Below are 17,948 nucleotides of genomic sequence, written 5' to 3'. Positions count from 1 at the left end.
GAGGAAAAGGAAGTGGACATCAGTAAACTTCGCGTATTTATACCTAGTTAACGAAGTTTCAGTACTGAAAGTAAAGTTGTAAAGTACTTTTCGACGTGATGATCCTAAGAAAGGCACAAATACTTGTTACTTCGTATTCCAGTGATTAATAAATGTATGGAGTAGAACAAGATCCCTGAAACAATTTGGTTCTATTAAACGAGAGTTTTAGTTGAAGAGAAACACGGATAATAATTCTTTGGAAAGATTGTATTTTGTTACTATTTGTAATTAAGACAAACATCAACTGGTGCTCAGAATCAATGTATACAGGACGAGGAAGAACAATCAATAACTGGTAATTAGAATGTACCTTTGGCCTAGATCAAACTTTCTTTTGTAAAAACAAGTTATTGATCTAATCTAATAAATAATTTCGATTGCTATTATTCTATCGCTTGAATCTATCTACTCATCACGTCATTATACCTTCATCAGTCATAAATCTGGTTTTCATTCAGTTTTCGTATACATCTTTGTCTCTGTGTACTCTTTCCATTCTTGATGCAAGCAGAATCAGTTCCACGCAAGGTTTAACTCTACTCTAAGCTCGAGTCAATTACAAGTAGTTAGCTCCCGGTTACGAATCATTTCACTTGTAATGTAGATCCGTAAAAAAGAAATGCCGCCATAACGAGGTCAAGTATTTACGAATCATTTGACGGCGACGCAGCTTCAAGGGAACGCCCGCTATAACGAGGACAAGTATTTACCCTCGAGAACATTGAAACAATGGATCTCATCTCTCTATCTTTTATTCGCGTGGCTTCATTGTCTATGTTTGTTGCGAGCTGTTCTAATAATCTTAGAACGATTCACATTGACTTGCAAAATTTGTTGACATCAATACAAACTTCATCAATGGAAATATGAAACGCGAATTATTTCTAGAACATCTGTGTCGTATGTTGCAGAGTCTTGCATTGAAAATAGAAATTATTTTACAAATTAAGCAAACAATAAGTTAAGACAGAATCTCTGCGATAAAATAAGTCATCTTCAGGAGTGCGTCTTTTGAACTAAATTTAAATTTAGCATAAATTCAGCATTTAACGACAAAATGAGAATAAAATTATTCTTTGCTCTGTATGTATAATTTACAATACTGTTAGAAATGAAAGTTACTGGAAAATAGGTTACGATTAACTTAATTCAATGTAGTTCCTATTATAAAAACATTTTGGAAGAATTGAATTTTTATTGGACGTTAAATATTGCGTTGCGATAGATCTTAACGAAAGTATCGAGATGGCGTAAGTTATGATCATGATGTGTGTTCTTCATATAAACTGTGTCGACTAAGCTGTCTAAAGTTTCCATGGAGTTCAATATTGTTGCAAAGTTTAGTTGGGTTCTGATATATAGGCTGCAGGGTACCTGTTCCTCACCTAGTCAAATTCAGAATGTTAGCACGCTTAAAAATGTTTATGCTACAACATACGTATTCTGTGACACAATAATTTTGAAAGCAACCATCTCGTAGAAATCGTTTTGTGCCATATCACAGCAATGTAAAAGTTTATTAATCGCGATATTTAGCATATTTAATTTGAATTGTAAAAAATGTTTAACAATTTTTCATTTCATAGATGCATTTCCCGTAATTAATAAGTTGCTCCGAAACGGATTATCGCAAAAAGTTCCAGAGCTTTTGACCTGCACAATTGTTATTTATTACGAAACTGACATAATGAAAGAAATTAAAAGTTGACAAAAATATAAAAAGTCACGTACAAAGTATTTGAATTATATACATTTATTTTGTCTTACTATATACTTTTCATATATCACGACAATTCGTATTATAATCAAGTTTAATTAGTTTATAATCGTACTCAAATGGGTTATTAGTGACTCAGTAAAGCCTACGGATTGTTCGTTACAAATTCTGGAAAAGATTGATACCTTTAGAAAATATTAACACCTGTAATACCTACTTTAGAATGCTCAAAGTTGTTTGTTCTCTAGGAAAAGACGATTTCACGTTTACTTTCAATTCACGAAAATTCACTTTTGTCCAAATTCACCAGAGTCACCTTTGTTTAATTTATAAATGAATAATGTTGTGTATATGCTCGAGGAGTATGGGCGAAACGAGAATGCGAGACTGGAAAGTACTTTTAACTCGTGGAAGTTACGATCGATTTGGTAAATTATTTAAAAACGAGTCACCCTCTTTAAGGTACAGGCCGTCGTTTCTTCCCTGCCTGCGACGGGGATGTGCAAGCGGGAAATGGATGTGGTTCCATTCATGCTTATTTCAAGCTCATTGTGCGTCGGGTGCATTCAGCCTTTGACTTGCTTCTCGTGTTGCCACTGCAGCAATGTTTCATGGAGAGCAAGAGACGTGCATGTCGCTAGCTAAAATCAGGAAATACTAGTGTCACATTTTCTTTGATACTAACGAACATTACTGTAGCACCAGTGGCCTTATCATTCATTATTTTCCTTATCATCTGCTATTCCACCTTACGGTACGTCGCGCCGTTCCCATCACGCCGTTTACAACGTAACCGTGTCGATTGTTAAATTAACTAAAAGGATCTACTTTCTTACATAAACTACTTGAAGAAATATCGTAAGATATCAAATAAGTTCCTTGATGTCAATACTGATATCAATGAAATAGTTAATGAATTTAAGTACATTCTGAATATTAAAAGAATGTATTCTTAGACTAGTTTATTTTTAGTTTGAAGCAAGATATTACTTGTTATACGTATGTTTCGATTTTTTGTATTAGAATCATTGTCAGGATCCACAAATGCTACTATCGAATTTTCTAAATTAATACGTGCATAGATACAAAAGCTTTGTCAAGTAAAAAAGAATATAATTAAATACAGAAACATACTTGTAGAATTTAAGAAGTATGACGGTTTCTCTATGTAAACTGCATTTGGTTAATTATTAAGTTAAAAAGGTATGAAAACATATGAGTATAAAATCTTATAAATTGGAATTAAATATTATGAATATACTACCATAATATATTAAATAATATATACAATTCATGGATGTAAAAAGGTATCAATCTTTTCCAGAATATTGGCATCTGTTTTTTTTATTTCATTTATTGTTTGAATAAAATTATAAAACTTATTTATGCAGAAACGTAGACCGAGAAAATACGAATGAAAAATGATATTAAATCTCGTTTATAGGAAACGGGAGAGACACCGAGAGCGAATATGTCGCATGTACAACCAGATTTTAACGGAATGCACCCAGTTTAATGGGACATGGCCTGACCCGGATGATCCACGCTGGAGTAGCGGAGAATATGTAGAACTCACAACAGGCCTGTTTCCGACAAACAACATCAACTGTTGCTCGATAACAGGGAATACGACGGCCTTATCAACTGGTAATATTGAATTTTTCTGAACAGTATGATTAATATAATTAAATATAATTAAACAACTGCATAGTAAGAAAATTACTTTTCATCGTCAGAAGATTGTCCTAAAATATCTCACTAAGCAATTTCAATTATTCGATCGGACAAATTATATTTTGTACGTTAAACAAAATTATACTACATATATTACTCAATATGATACATTAAAAAAATATGGTCAATTCAAAAAAATAGAGAACGTTTCGTATCGAGTGCTCGGACTACTTTTTCAAGAAATTTTGATTGCTATCGATTGGTTCTACTCATTACAGACTGCCATCTGGTTTCCCGTTTCTCGCGTTTCACGACGTAAAATCGATTTCTGTACGTTATTAGCAGGACATCATTAGTAGACTCTATTAATAATTTTAGAAATTGTTAATACAAGACAATGATGACATGATGTCAGAGAGTAACTATCGATGTAGAGAGATTGTATATTAGGAAACGATGAAGTACATGACTTTCGATGAAATGTAAAAATAAAGTAGCAGGTTATGGCATTTACTGATGTGATACATATATGTTCAACAGAAGAAACTTTCACGCCCGTTCTACCACCCTTCGAACTCTGGCAGTCGATACTGATTGCTTTCTCCATCGGAATATGTATACTGTTAACTGTCGGCGGTAACATTCTCGTTCTTCTGGCATTTATCGTAGATAGAGCTATCAGGCAGCCGAGTAACTATTTCATCGCTTCATTAGCAGCCACTGATATGCTTATCGGTAAGTCTCTTCACTTTTTCAATTCGAGAAACGACCTTTTTTTCAAGCGATGTTGAATTAGTTCAAATACACGAATTAATATTAAAAATATTGCCAAGGGGTAATATTTATATTTATTGAAATTCCAAAGCAGTTTGAATACATTAACAATGAAATTGTACTTTATATAGAACAATCACAATAATTGATACTAACAAAAATGAAATTTATCTTTACATTGACAAAAACAATCATGAATTTATAGTAATTAAAAGTAGCACATTCAAATATCAATACATCCTAATATTCCTATTTTCAGCTCATTTTAATTGTCGTTTACAATAGAGTATATTCTATTCATTCGTATCAGATATTATAATTTCCAGGTAAACCAGAATTAAGCATGACAAAATTGTTGAACAGGTACCGTGTCCATGCCATTCTTCACAGTGTACGTGCTGATGGGATACTGGAACCTCGGACCCCTGCTCTGCGATCTATGGTTGTCGGTAGACTACACCGTGTGCCTGGTATCGCAATACACCGTCTTATTGATCACTATCGATCGATTCTGTTCTGTAAAGATAGCGGCGAAATACCGTTGCTGGCGAACTAAGAACCGCGTGATCTCGATGGTCACGATCACATGGATTATTCCTGCTCTGCTCTTCTTCCCCAGCATATTCGGTTGGCAATACTTTATCGGTTACAGAGACCTAAGTCCTGGCCAGTGCGCCGTGCAATTCCTCAAGGATCCCGTCTTCAACACCGCCCTGATAATCGGTTACTACTGGACGACGCTCGTGGTTTTGTTTATCCTTTATGGTTGCATATACAAGACAGCTTACGACATGCAGAAGAAGAGCGAGGCCAAACAGCGTAAAATGCAATCGATGGTTGCGCTCAGCGCAGGAGCGATGTCCGGAATGGCGGCCGGGATAGGAATATCGAAGACCCAGAGCACTCTTTTAAGCCAGGACAAACAGAAAGTGGGTACATCGGAGGAGGATGCTGCAGAAGCCGATTGCTCCGGTCAGAAGACCTCCTCGAAGACGTCAGCAACTGGGCCGACAGATTCAGCAGAGAAGCAAACGTGTGCCAGCACTTTGCCTCCTGAAACTGAAAAGTCCGAACGTTCCAGCAGCCCAGCGTTCGATTCTGACGAGGAAAGCACCTTTGTACCGGGCCAACACATCAGCAGCGTCAAGAAACGATCGTCCTTGGCTGACATGGTCGCTCAATCCGGCGCTTTCCAGGTCTTCGTCACCAACGGTCGCTTGAACGGGGTCGTTCCCGCGAAGGGTGACTTAAATGCTCCAGCGTCAAGGAAAACTTCGTCATGCTCGACATGTGAAATAGGCACGACGACGCAGAAGGCTCAAACACTGCCGAAGATACAGGAGCTCAGCCTGCTGGACACAGACAATCTAGCCGAGCCCGACAAGTCCAGCCAGACATTGACACCTGAACAGTCGTTGAAATCGAACGGGAACGACAGCAGCCAACAACCAGTGACCTCTGCTGAGATTTCTCCACCCACGCATCCCAACCATTCCATCAGCAGCAGTCAACAAAACATCATACCACCTCCCACGCAGTTCCAGAGCAGTCCACCCGTGTCCGAGAGTCCCCTAACATCGTCGTCCACCGACAGACCTAAGTCTCTAGTGGTGGCTTCTCAAGGCCCAGGCACCTTCGACATTCTGACTGGCTTGGACAGCGCCGACCTGAGATTCATGGACGAGAGCTCGGTGATACTGCCTAGTCCCTCCTGCGAGAGCCCACCGTCTTCCTTCTCGTGTAGCCTAGCCAATCCTCTCTCAACGACGCCTTCGTCGCCGATTTTAGGCCAAACTGCTTCGTCCTCGAATATCAATTTACTGCAGGCAGCGTTGATCAGAGCCACTGCTCAGCAGGCAAGCAGCCAAGGCATCCAAACCAAACAGGGTCAACTCGTACCTGTGATGTCCAATGCCTCGAGTCAAACTCATCCGCCTCGGGTGTTCATCACTCAGAAGACTAACGCCGCTTCTCAAACGTCTCCAACGGTTAGCAAGGTCCATACAGAGGTCACTGTCAAGGCGCAGAACACGAAGCAGCAGCCAGTGACGACGGTAGTCAGTGGACCAGCCGTGGAAGCAGTGAACATCGCGACGGAGCAATTCGCCGACCAGGTGACGAAGGTTGTCAATCCTCCTCAGAATTCTTCGTCAAGTGGCAGCGTGGTGCCCACGGCCTCAGCGACAACGGCAAACGAACACGACTCCAAGGTGGAGTCCAAGAAGAAGGATACGAGAGATAACAAGGAAAGCGGCTCCAGAAAGGACTTCGTCAAATCGATCGGGAAGCGTTTGAAGAGCAAAACGCAGAGAAGGAACCCTATGGTGGGTCGACAGAAATCACGGACGGAGAACAGAGCGAGGAAGGCGTTCAGAACGATATCCTTCATCTTGGGTGCTTTCGTCGCCTGCTGGACGCCTTATCACATCCTGGCGTTGGTGGAAGGGTTCTGTTCGAAGCCACCGTGCACGAACGAGCATCTTTACATGTTTTCGTATTTTTTGTGCTACGCTAACAGTCCCATGAACCCCTTCTGTTATGCTTTAGCCAATCAACAGTTTAAGAAAACCTTCACGAGAATATTGAAAGGAGATTTGCACATGACGTGAACGAGACGGGACGCGAATAATTCGATGAGACACTTTTGGGGATTATTGTTACGATGAAGAAGGCCTTCCATAGTTGATATCGAATTGTAATCGTAACGCCATGTCTGTATGGTGGTAATTGGACAATAACAGTAGTAAACAGTTTGCGATACTAACGCAGAGAAGTTGAGTATTGCGCGCTTTATGTATATAGTAGTAGAATGCATTGATATAGGGTTTAGGACTGCATTCTCGGATGTATATAATGTATATGTATATGAATATTTATTAACTTCTGTGCGGGGATGCACGCAACGCATACAATCACGTACATTCTACAACAATACTATGAGACACTCCGATAAAATAATTCAAATTCATGTTGTAAGAAAGAATTTCTCTTTTCGTAATTATTATTTTTAAGAATTTCACACCTATTAAAGAAGAATTTTGATTCAAACTATGGCCTGGTGGGAACGTCTAAAAAGAGAGACTTCTTTGGAAATTAAAAATAGAAAAACTATAACTCGTACAACAATAAATTAACTTGTAGTTGACAATACATATCTTAAAAGGTAAGAAAAATGTTAAGTTGTGTAAAAAAAAAGGTGGCAGTTCACATTACTAGCGAATAATAAAAATAAACTCTATATATTAATTTTCTATCAAAATCATAACGTGTTTCATATTTCTAATTTTTATGCAACACTGTTCGGAAGACCATCTTCTGAAATAAACAATGACATTCTGTACGAAGGTAGGAAAATTCTTTCTCGTAACAAAGATTTGTATAATTTTATGTAGCGTCTTACAGTATTGTTATGGAGTGTATGATTAACTTTAGACGACTATGCATAGGAATAACCGCCGCGGTAAGCGCTTCGTGTTATGACGAAAATATATTAAACTTCAAGTGTCTCTTGGAACGTGCACGCGCAAGTTTCGTAATTTAACGAAAGATGGGATCGTTCGGGCTCGGAAGATAGAACATGATATATTTCAAGACATCGATAAATATCGCGTCGTCGCAGCGAACACCACCGATTCGAAGGAGAGAAAAAAAGAAACCTTTGTCGTTAATTTGAAGCAGTATAGAATTTTTTCACACGAGGTTTTATTGTATGAATTTGTCTTTACGTTCGAAGAACAGGGATATATTTTTTAAGTGCAACGAACCAGATTTGGGGTGGGGGGTGGGTTGCCTCGAAAAAGTACCAAACATTCAAGGATTCCATTATCCGTACACGCACTGCCTTTGGGGTGGCCTACTTACATGCAGGCCTTCTTCCTCCGAGTTCTGTTACATTTGGCTCTTTCCTAGCCTACAAGGCCCCACGGATTCCCAATGGACAATGTTATTTTCCAAATATTATACAGGACAATTTATCAACGCCCTTATAAATGCTTTAACGTGATTTTTCCTTTAGATCTCATTATACGGTGAAGTCTTTGAAATTTGTCTGCTTCCACCTGGGAAAATCAAATAAATAATCTTGGTAGACGGTAACAAACAATTCGCATCATTTTATGAGGATAAACGTTAATGTAACTTGAGAATCTTTAAAATTATATCTCTGTGAAGTTCCCGCAGCTGTTTAAATTTTGTTAAGTAATCTGAACCAGTTTTATCTACAACAGCCCCCTAAATAATCCAGGCAGCTTAATTTATTCCGTTTGAGGGACACATGTCTCAGTTCATGCTGCACTCCTTCCCAAAACGCTTGACAGCTGTGCGACGTTAGGTGCACAGTATGGCATATAATGAAATAACTTGAACTTCCTGAAACATTTATGTGACCTACGTACGCACAGTTCTATCAATCTCAACGAAATGAAATCCAATTGATTTAAAATTATTATTAATAAAGTTATTTGATAATATCCGTAATATGTCTAATTGCAGGCATATTCAATTAATTTTTGAAAATTGTTTTAAGTAAAAACTATTAATTTACAACAAAAGTTACGACTACATATGATGCCGAAGAGGGTAATTAGATAAATAAATTCTTGCAAGAATCTATTGCCATATTAATATTAAATTGAAGATAGGATCGATATAAATAGAAGATTATAAGTTATTATTACGAAACATGATTCATCATGAATGTAATTCCCAAAAATGATAGAAAAACTTGAAAAATAAAAATTTCTTGTGCCAAGGAAAAATTAAACAGAGACAATTGATAACGATCGAAGATTCTCCGTTAGTTTAAATAGGAAGGTTATCAAATCTTCATTTGCATATAATACAAGGCCTCTTATCACGGTGAAATTTAAGACAGTTGCATCATTCTTGCGTTTGCTAAAATTGTCTCACGATATAATTAACGTGGCATCCTGTATAAGTCAATTATCATAGATATTTCAATAGCGCATAAAAGAATAATCACGGGCATACTTTTCTTACAACGCATGATTCTCGTTATTGTTCTTCATTGCGTGCGCGTATTTAATCATTTTATTAATATTTCTTTCGCGAGAAAGCATTGAAACGCTACAATTTCGTACGTTTTCAAGAGTTTTCATAAGGTGAACCGTTACCTTTTCGACTGAGCATGCATTTTAAAAGAAAAAGACGTATTTTTAAAGGACACTAATCGAGAGACGCGAATCAATGTTGTGAAACTAGTTGTAAAGACAGAGTATAGCTTTGATACTTTTAATCGAGCTTTATGATACAATCATTAATCGATAAACGAAGCGAATCCAAAATTTTTTCGACCGCGATATCCGCGATGGGTCATGTATTTTTCAATAGGACGGTCTACAAAAAGAATTGTACGTCACGAAATGGAATTATGTCGCTAAGAAGACGAAATGGGGAAAAGACTAAAATACAGGTTATGTAAAAATTATGTTAACACTCAGGAATGAATTTTCTATCCTTCTCAGATATAACGAGAGAAAGGTTACGATGGAAGAAAGCGGGCTGCAACAATAAATGATAAAAGGTATAATGATTTGTTAATTTAAGTGTTAAGATAATTTTCACACATCCTGTATAATAGCATAAATATACAAATGGATAATTCAGAAGCTCTTTGTCACTCGTTCGCAAAGATATGCTTTAAGTTTACTTTAATGGCAGTTTTTACTTAACGTTGTATTAATTAATGATCACATTTATATTTGACGTTGTTTAATCATTTTCAAACGTTTATACGTTTTCTACAGAGAAGTAAGTAAGCTATTACTTTGCATTGCGAACTTTCTATGCGAAGTACTGGCAATCAATCTCCTCGTAAAAGTATAATTTTCGTATCGCTAATTATTAATATACGAAGGTACACTGCAGTTAATCGTGAACCAATTGGAACGCTTCACAGCGGCTATTGTACTTATTAATTGTTAAGGTATCGTATATACTCGGTACGCGTGGTATTTCTAGTAAATTATTATTCAAATTAAATCCAAATTCAGTTGCAATTATTTGGAGGTTCTGTGTATTTTTCGAAATTCACTGCCAACGGTGATAGTCAACCTGTTCCTTTATCGCGTGGGCGAATGTTTATTTATCCACGCTAAGGCTGCCGTGAATCTTGATGAATTTCCGATTACTTCATCTATCCTACGCGGAAGGCTTTACTATGCAAACTGTATGCGATTAACGTAGTATTATGCGCGTGAAAAGTGAGCAGAACAACAGAGGAAGATGTGGAACAACTTAGAGAAATATTCAATTAGAAATTTGTACATACCGTGTACGATACTGGCAGGACAGCAGATTTGTAATATCTTCTTTTTCGAATTCAGATTCTCCAAAGCATGTTAACTCAGAATCGAAAAGGAAGATAGATAACACGAGTTTCCTTAAACGTAATCGTTTTCAGAACGTGAGTTTATTATGTATTACGTGTACACGAGTTCTTCTAAAGTCTTGGACCATTTCAAGGGAACCGCAATAATTCATCACCAACGTAATCTATTTCTCGTGAAAAAGACATTATTCATGGGTTTATAACTCTTTTAGTAGGCATGATTCTGTTCCACTAGCCTCCGTAATGTTGAGACAGTACGGATTTAAATATGTTGAGTAATCTATTTTTATGATTAAACACAATTTTAGAGTAGATATTCATGGCTGAGTTTTGCTTAATATTTTTCATATGCATTATTTTAGATTTCTTTAGATGCCTTCACTGTGAGAGTACTTTCAAATTAAATAGATGATAGAAGATGAAAATTGAATACTACAATATTATTACAAATTTTGTATCAAAATATTCTTTTGTAAAACGATGCTTTGAACTCCATAAAACAAAGCATGAGATAAACACAAATCGTACAAGATAATGAAATTAAACCAAACATTTAAAGACTCCGAAAATGTTCCACTATAAATGGTTTAAGACTTTAACACGATATTGTAATTATCTGAAAGTTCGATATTCGCCTATATTATGTTAACGTATACGCGTTTGAACGATTCGATGCTCCAATCTTCAGGCTCTGCAACGTTACACACAATCGTTTGTGAGCTATAGTACGTAGCGAATGTACATGTGTGTAGCACAGATCGTTAGACAGCGAGGTACATAGCGATTAATCACGACAATGTTTAGAGAAATGTAGAATTAAAGTCGAACGAATAACAAAAAAAAAAAAGCAAACTAAATAAGCATGAAACTTAGATGAGAATTAGATGGTCGATCGCGGAGAAGGTAAGTATCCGTGCGGTGTGCTTATTTCTAAGTGTCGAAGCTTTCGGTGTAGCGTTCGTCATTAACGCCTGCCAATGAAGCAGAGTCATTAAAGGCAGGAAAAAAGGTGGAACCGTAATGAGCTATAAAGGCTGAGATTTCGTCTCAATCAGCAAGGATCGAGGAGCAATTAAAATCTATGCTCCTCGGCGCAAGAATATCGCAATGCTCAACGCGTGTCTAATCGTTAGGTTGGCTTGACGTCTCCCCACATGAATTCCAATCACTTTTTCTACCTCAAAGCTATGTACTGGGTGAATTTCGCAGCTGAAACTCGTTTTTTTTTTGTAACTGGAGATAGGACCAAAATGGTGGATGTTAAATAAAAATCAATCACGTTGATTGACTTTCAAGCATTTATTTAAGTATTGAATGTTTTTGGCCAGAGAGGGAAGAAGATGGAGAGGGAGGTCTTCTTCAGAAGATATTCTTTATAACTATATGAATTTTCATTTGGAAGTAATTTAACAGCAGGAATGACATATAGAAAATATTCCGTTATATTTATGTATTATTTTTTATAATATATTACGAATTCAAAGATATTACCTTTAGCAATTAGTGACTTCATTTTTCTAAGTTAGAATATTCTCAGACTATTCGATACTCGCGAATAAAACTATTTTTGTTTTATATATTTGTTTTTCGACGTGCAAGTGTTTCCATATTATTAAATTCTACCATTGTGCTATTTATAAAACACGTTTTCATTAAAAGAAAAAAAGAAAAACAATTTTAGTTCATGGGAAAATGACTTTTTTCTTCAATCAAATAGTCTTAAAAAACACATCGTATAGAAATTAAATATCAATTTTGTTGTCAATCGAGTTTATTGAAAGTAACATTAAAAATAAATTCTATCCTCAATGAAGCATAAGTTTTCTTAGAAAATTTGGAATATCATCTGAAGTATTCATCCTGGCAAGTTCTTGTCTCAATATTTTCTTAAACTGAGAATTCCAAGGAATCGATTTTTAGGAGAAAGAAAAGTATAGCTCCATTTAAAAAGAATATGCAAGTGCACTTTGCCGATGCAGAAAAAATGAAACAAGGTCGTGGAAAGTTAGACTACCCGACGGCATTCAACTTTTTCCTCCGACAGTTTCCCTATTTCTAACCAAAAAAGCGATATAACCTGGCCCAGTTGCGTGACTCGCCCTGTATTCGAAAGGAAACGCGAGGGGAATCCGTTTTCGATTCGCCTATGAAAGGAAGGTATTGCTCATTTATGCAACACGTATCCACGCATGGTTCATACTGTTCTCTGTACGACGATTTTGCCTAACTTCGAGATTCCATTATACTATTTTGATATACAAAAGAACGCGTTACACTTTATCCATTTTTTAAATTAAATATTCTCCATTGCAGGCAAGCAACAGACTTTTTATATTAACCCTTTGCACGATGAGGTCACAGTTTGTTTTTTTCTTTTTTTAATTTTTCTTTAATTTGGCTCCAACATTTTCTGGTTATTTTATTCCTGTTTTCTTTTCTGGTTCTTTCCTCAAATTTTAGCTTCTTCATATTATCTATTTTTTATATTTTTGTTAAGAGTATCGTACTTTTAAATTGAACATTTTGATATCAGATATTCTTCCAGAACAACCTTTTGTTAAACCTAAAAATTAAATAACATTTGGTCGAGAAGAAACTAAGGAAGTAATTGTAGTATAAAGGGTTAATAACTGTCTTTTGTATAATTTAAATAAATTGCTCGGTTTTTGCAAACACTATTACGCACGATAAATATAAGAGTACGCCTTTGTAAGAGGTTCAAATCGTACATAAAATGTTAGACAGTTTCATGTATATAATAAAAAAAATGAAACGGACAAATGGTCATGAATTAATTTAAAGAATATATCAAGGATAGAATACATATCTGTAATTGACGGAGCTCTCTTTCATAAAAATGTGTAATATTCCTGAAATTAATAAAGTTAATTTTCTTTTTGTACAGTTTGTTTTTTTTCAAATTGGAAATCGACTTGATGATGAATATAATTATTTCTACACTCCATCAATGAAATCAATTTTTCTAAATTAAAAACACAATCAATACAAGTAACGTTGCTATATTACGTTTTAATAATTATTCATAAGATAACTGAAAAAATACTATGAGTACTTTAAATCATATTGGTTATTATTTAAATTATTTTCTATTATACACGAGTAAGATAAGTATTGTTTCACTATCAATTACAAATGTGCGCCGCTAACGATGTATGGAAATTACAAAAGTATCTATTTTTCTTTAATGCTGATATACTAAGAGACAAAGATGGATACAATGTACTTTCGTGGACATTCTTCAGTACCATGGGATCAATGAAAAAAAAAATCATTTCGTTTGTAATTAAATTCTAGTCAATACTGTGCGCGCTCTCACTCGACAATCTGATCTTTGACAACCCTCCAGTATCGTATAAAATAACCAAATGATATAATTTTATCACGGATGAAATAAAATATATATATACTACATTAGCGGAATATGCATATATAAAAAGTTAGAGCTGAGAATATTAAACGACTCATGTATATCGCGAGTCGTTATATTAATTGTGCGAGTTAGCGTATATTTGCATTTGACACATGATTTACAAAAAAAAAAAAAAAAAATAAAAACAGTATACCATGATAAAAATTGAAATGACTACTTGAAAATAAATATTGTGCAATTGTGCAAAATGTCGTGATAGTTTCTTTCCATTAAATGGTTAAATAAAGCGTGCAATCTTCTTATAGTGAAAGTAACATATGGAAACTTGATTTTATTTGTTCTATTGTTTATTAAATTTAAAACCGTAAACCTAGATTAAGTTTGAAAAGAAATATGAGAATTGTTCAACAATAAGAGGTGAAAGATTCATTCTACATTCAATGCTTTATTCGAACTTGGAAGGCCTAATTTTCTTGAAGAACACATCAATTTCCAATTAAAAATAATATCTTATTGGCACACTTATGTTTCATATTGTAAAAATTCAAATCACTGTTTGAAAATTCAAGTACGATGCTCTTACATAAATTGGGGAGTTGAAATAGTAAATGACATAAGTATCAAAAAATCTAAAATTGTACATTTTGGTATAAAAACAACTGTAAATAATTTTCGATTTTTATTTGGAACTCATTTCACTTACCATTTCAACTCCACAAATAGGAAGGAAAGTTATTAAATAAAAATGATGTATCGCCATCTTGATGGAGGTTTCAATGCGCATAATGGCAGAGCAAAAACTTCATTTTTGTAAATGACGCGAAAGATGTAACATAAATTGCAAATTAAGTGTGTAATGTAAATGTATCTTTAACATGTTGAACACGCTTGTTCGAGACTTCGCTGTTGTATCAATTTACGAAAAACGTTCGATGTATGATTGTCGTTAAAATTGTCATTGGATATAATAGAAGCGTTTAAGCATCGAGTGTGTGAACAAATTTTATGGGAAAAAAAAAACACATTGTATAATTTCGTCATAGAGAAATGTTCTAATAGTTCAAGCCAGCAATGTAACAAAGTGTGTGCATATATGTTGTGTAATAAAATAAAACATTGATGCATCCATAATAAATGATAATAGTGTTGGAAAATTGTTTTCATCGCACACCTGTATCTAGAAACATCATTTTTTATTTCAGACATTCTCTATTCTAAAGACAGATGATTTTTTAATATTGTAAAGAATTTTTATTGGTGGTGACTTGCTATAAAATAAATCTCTTCAATATCAAGAAAATGAATGCCAATATATTTATTTATTCATTTATTAACACTTTTTCTGTGCATTGTATGTATTAAATAAAATAAATATATACAAAAAGCAAACATATAAGTATACTTATACTTATACTTATAAGTATAGTATACTACACTATGGTGTAGTTTGCACAGAAGGCACTGGTAAAGTTAAACAAAGCGTAATACAAAATTGATAATCTTGAGAAAATGATTCTCAGTTTACTAACCCAAACAGTTTTCAAGATATTAAATGTTAAAGTTTTGACAAGCCAAGTGAAATGGGTCGTCACGCCACAATTTCGCCATCGATATTTACGCTCTATTTCAAGATGACGCCTTGCTCCTATAGTCTTTTAAATGTCTAGAGTTTGCTATTAAATATGTCCGAAAAATATTATTTGTTTTATAACATCGACAATAATGTTTGAAATTAAACATTTGATCTATGATTTAATACAATATTTATTCGTTCCTAGTGGAATATTATATTAGGGAATAGATCTAGATATTAACATAAATTTAAAAGGCTAAACAAATCATTAATTAACATTTATTTCATATATTAATTGCTATTATTAAGCTGAATGTAAGAATTTAAAAAATTTAAGTATCTTCAAAAACGGTGCAAAAATCGGTATCGCCATCTAGCGGTGAGCGTCGAACTAATTTTCCATAGATCATAAGATGTAACTGGCGCCATCTATACACGAATCGTCCAAATTTATCAAGAAATAGTTCGGATTGTTCGTCGTTAGATGGAGGTACTAATACCATTCTTTGATTTTAGAAGTAAATATTGGATGTTTACCATACTTTTTTACTAAAATAACTTAATAATAACAACAAAAATATATGACTAATAATTAATCATTTTTTAAATCTGTAGTAACAGTACAATCTCTATTTAAAATAGTTTTATTTACGTTTAGTAGAAGATTATATTTGAATAAGAATTTAGACATAAACATGAATTTTGAAGACTAAATAAATTATTAATCAACTCTTACCTTGTATTATTATTATTATTATTATTATTATTATTAAGTTATTTGTGAAAATACCTAAAAACGGGAATAATCATCGTTCCGTCATCTAGTGGCGAACTCTTCAAACTGTTTCTCGACAAACTTGGACGATTTGTGTATAGATAGCGCTAGCTATAGATCTTAAAAAATCCTACATTCACAAGCACTGTAAAATATTGTTTATTTGAAGTAACTATTTTTTCCAATTATTGTAATAAGGTGTACATATATTGTAACGTGTTCATCTTTGGTAGTTTATCTTTGAAGCGAATTTGGACAAGACAATACACAATTTCGATAACAGAGGACGAAACCTGGATTGATTGGACGATTGCGTCACCTGTCGGAAATTCTTTGAATCATCAGATATTCTATCTCTGTTTATCTAATGGGTTTAGAATGGTGTTGACCGTTTTTGGTTATAGTGCCGGAACGTGTCCTGTCAAGTAAACGTATTGTACGATCTATCGTTAATTTGATCACAAACACCTCAAAATGTCTGAAATTTCCATGTCAGAGTCACCGCACTTACAACAAATTGATCTGACGACTTTAAACCTTCAACAACTCACGGTTTTAAAGCAGCAACTGGATCAGGAACTTGGTGTCTTTCAAGACTCGTTGCAAACTTTAAAAATCGCTCAAAGTAAATTTCAAGAATCAGGATCGTGTCTTGAAAAGATTTCCCCGTCTGTAAAGGGTACGTGTCAATTGATCCTAAACTTACATTTTTCATTAGTAGGATCTGTGCAGTTTTCTGTACGTAATTTGAGGTTAGGAAATGTGGATAACGTTTATGCATTGCATTTAAGTAGAAGTGTCTTTCTTACAGATAATGAGATACTTGTACCATTAACTGGATCGATGTACGTTGCTGGAAAGCTTGCAGACACAACTAATGTGTTAGTTGATATCGGAACTGGCTATTATGCTCAGAAGAGTATTGCAGATGCTAAAGATTACTTCGATAGGAGAGTAGCCTATGTTACAGAACAGATGGAGAAAATTCAACAATTAGGTCTCGACAAAAGTAAAGTCAGAGACGCGACTGTGGATGTTATAGAAATGAAACTCCAAAGTCAAACGCAGAAGCTGAAAGAAGCTGTGGATCATGCATAAAATACAAAGCTTTGCTTACTTAACTGATTTACTGTCACTCATTCTTTGTTTTCATTGATTCGCATTTATATCATCATTGAATTGCATCACTTTGTATTTCGTTGTTAAACGTTAATAATAATTACGTTGCATGTTACATCAAAATTAATAAAATTTAATAATAGATGCAGAATGTATTTTGTGATATTCTCTGTTTCGCAGTGTGTAAGGAAATATCACTTATTTACATATTGATACAATAGTTTATTTTGTACAGAAATGTAAATCTAAATAAATTATAAAAGAAGTTTATCTCGCTGTACAAGCGATAGTTCTCCCGGTTTCTCTATAGATACACTTCCGCAAGAACATGGAATTAGTACTCTAGTACTGGCCATGGATTCTTTGTGTTCTCTCTCATTTCTCTCCTTATACTGACTCGAATATAACAATGATTTGGGGAAAGACACAGATGAGGTATCTCCTCTGAACTTGGGCGTATATGGCAGAGATACAGGAATTATGTTGCGAGGTGTTCCTCTATCTTTATATCGGCTATGCCGATCAAGCTCTCGT

General features: G+C 34.8%; 2 protein-coding genes across 4 annotated transcripts in view; both read left to right on the top strand.

Annotated features, from left to right (window-relative positions):
• LOC128873827 (muscarinic acetylcholine receptor M4) overlaps positions 1-7,654 on the top strand; it is a 50,993-nt gene extending 43,339 nt beyond the window's left edge. For all 3 annotated transcript variants that reach the window (XM_054117712.1, XM_054117715.1, XM_054117714.1), the window contains 3 exons: positions 3,204-3,406; positions 3,974-4,168; positions 4,571-7,654. In XM_054117712.1, coding sequence (XP_053973687.1) covers positions 3,204-3,406; positions 3,974-4,168; positions 4,571-6,816 — 2,644 coding nt within the window. In that variant the 3' untranslated portion in view covers positions 6,817-7,654. The remainder of the gene's footprint in view (positions 1-3,203; positions 3,407-3,973; positions 4,169-4,570) is intronic.
• A 9,011-nt stretch (positions 7,655-16,665) lies between these two features.
• LOC128873959 (prefoldin subunit 5) lies at positions 16,666-17,684 on the top strand. The gene is made up of 2 exons (XM_054118050.1): positions 16,666-16,974; positions 17,107-17,684. Exons 1-2 carry the CDS (start codon positions 16,770-16,772, stop codon positions 17,391-17,393), a joined length of 492 nt encoding a protein of 163 aa, XP_053974025.1. The 5' UTR covers positions 16,666-16,769; the 3' UTR covers positions 17,394-17,684.
• Positions 17,685-17,948: the final 264 nt, after the last annotated feature.

Source organism: Hylaeus volcanicus, chromosome 3, assembly GCF_026283585.1.
Source record: "Hylaeus volcanicus isolate JK05 chromosome 3, UHH_iyHylVolc1.0_haploid, whole genome shotgun sequence".
Lineage (NCBI taxonomy): Eukaryota > Metazoa > Arthropoda > Insecta > Hymenoptera > Colletidae > Hylaeus > Hylaeus volcanicus.
This window is presented reverse-complemented; position numbering and strand designations above follow the sequence as displayed.

Bases quoted from the DNA above. Each gene is read 5' to 3' on its own strand.
- LOC128873959 (XM_054118050.1), top strand. From the start codon at position 16,770: ATGTCTGAAATTTCCATGTCAGAGTCACCGCACTTACAACAAATTGAT. The intron at 16,975-17,106 runs GTACGTGTCAAT...TCTTTCTTACAG, and splicing joins GATTTCCCCGTCTGTAAAGG to ATAATGAGATACTTGTACCA.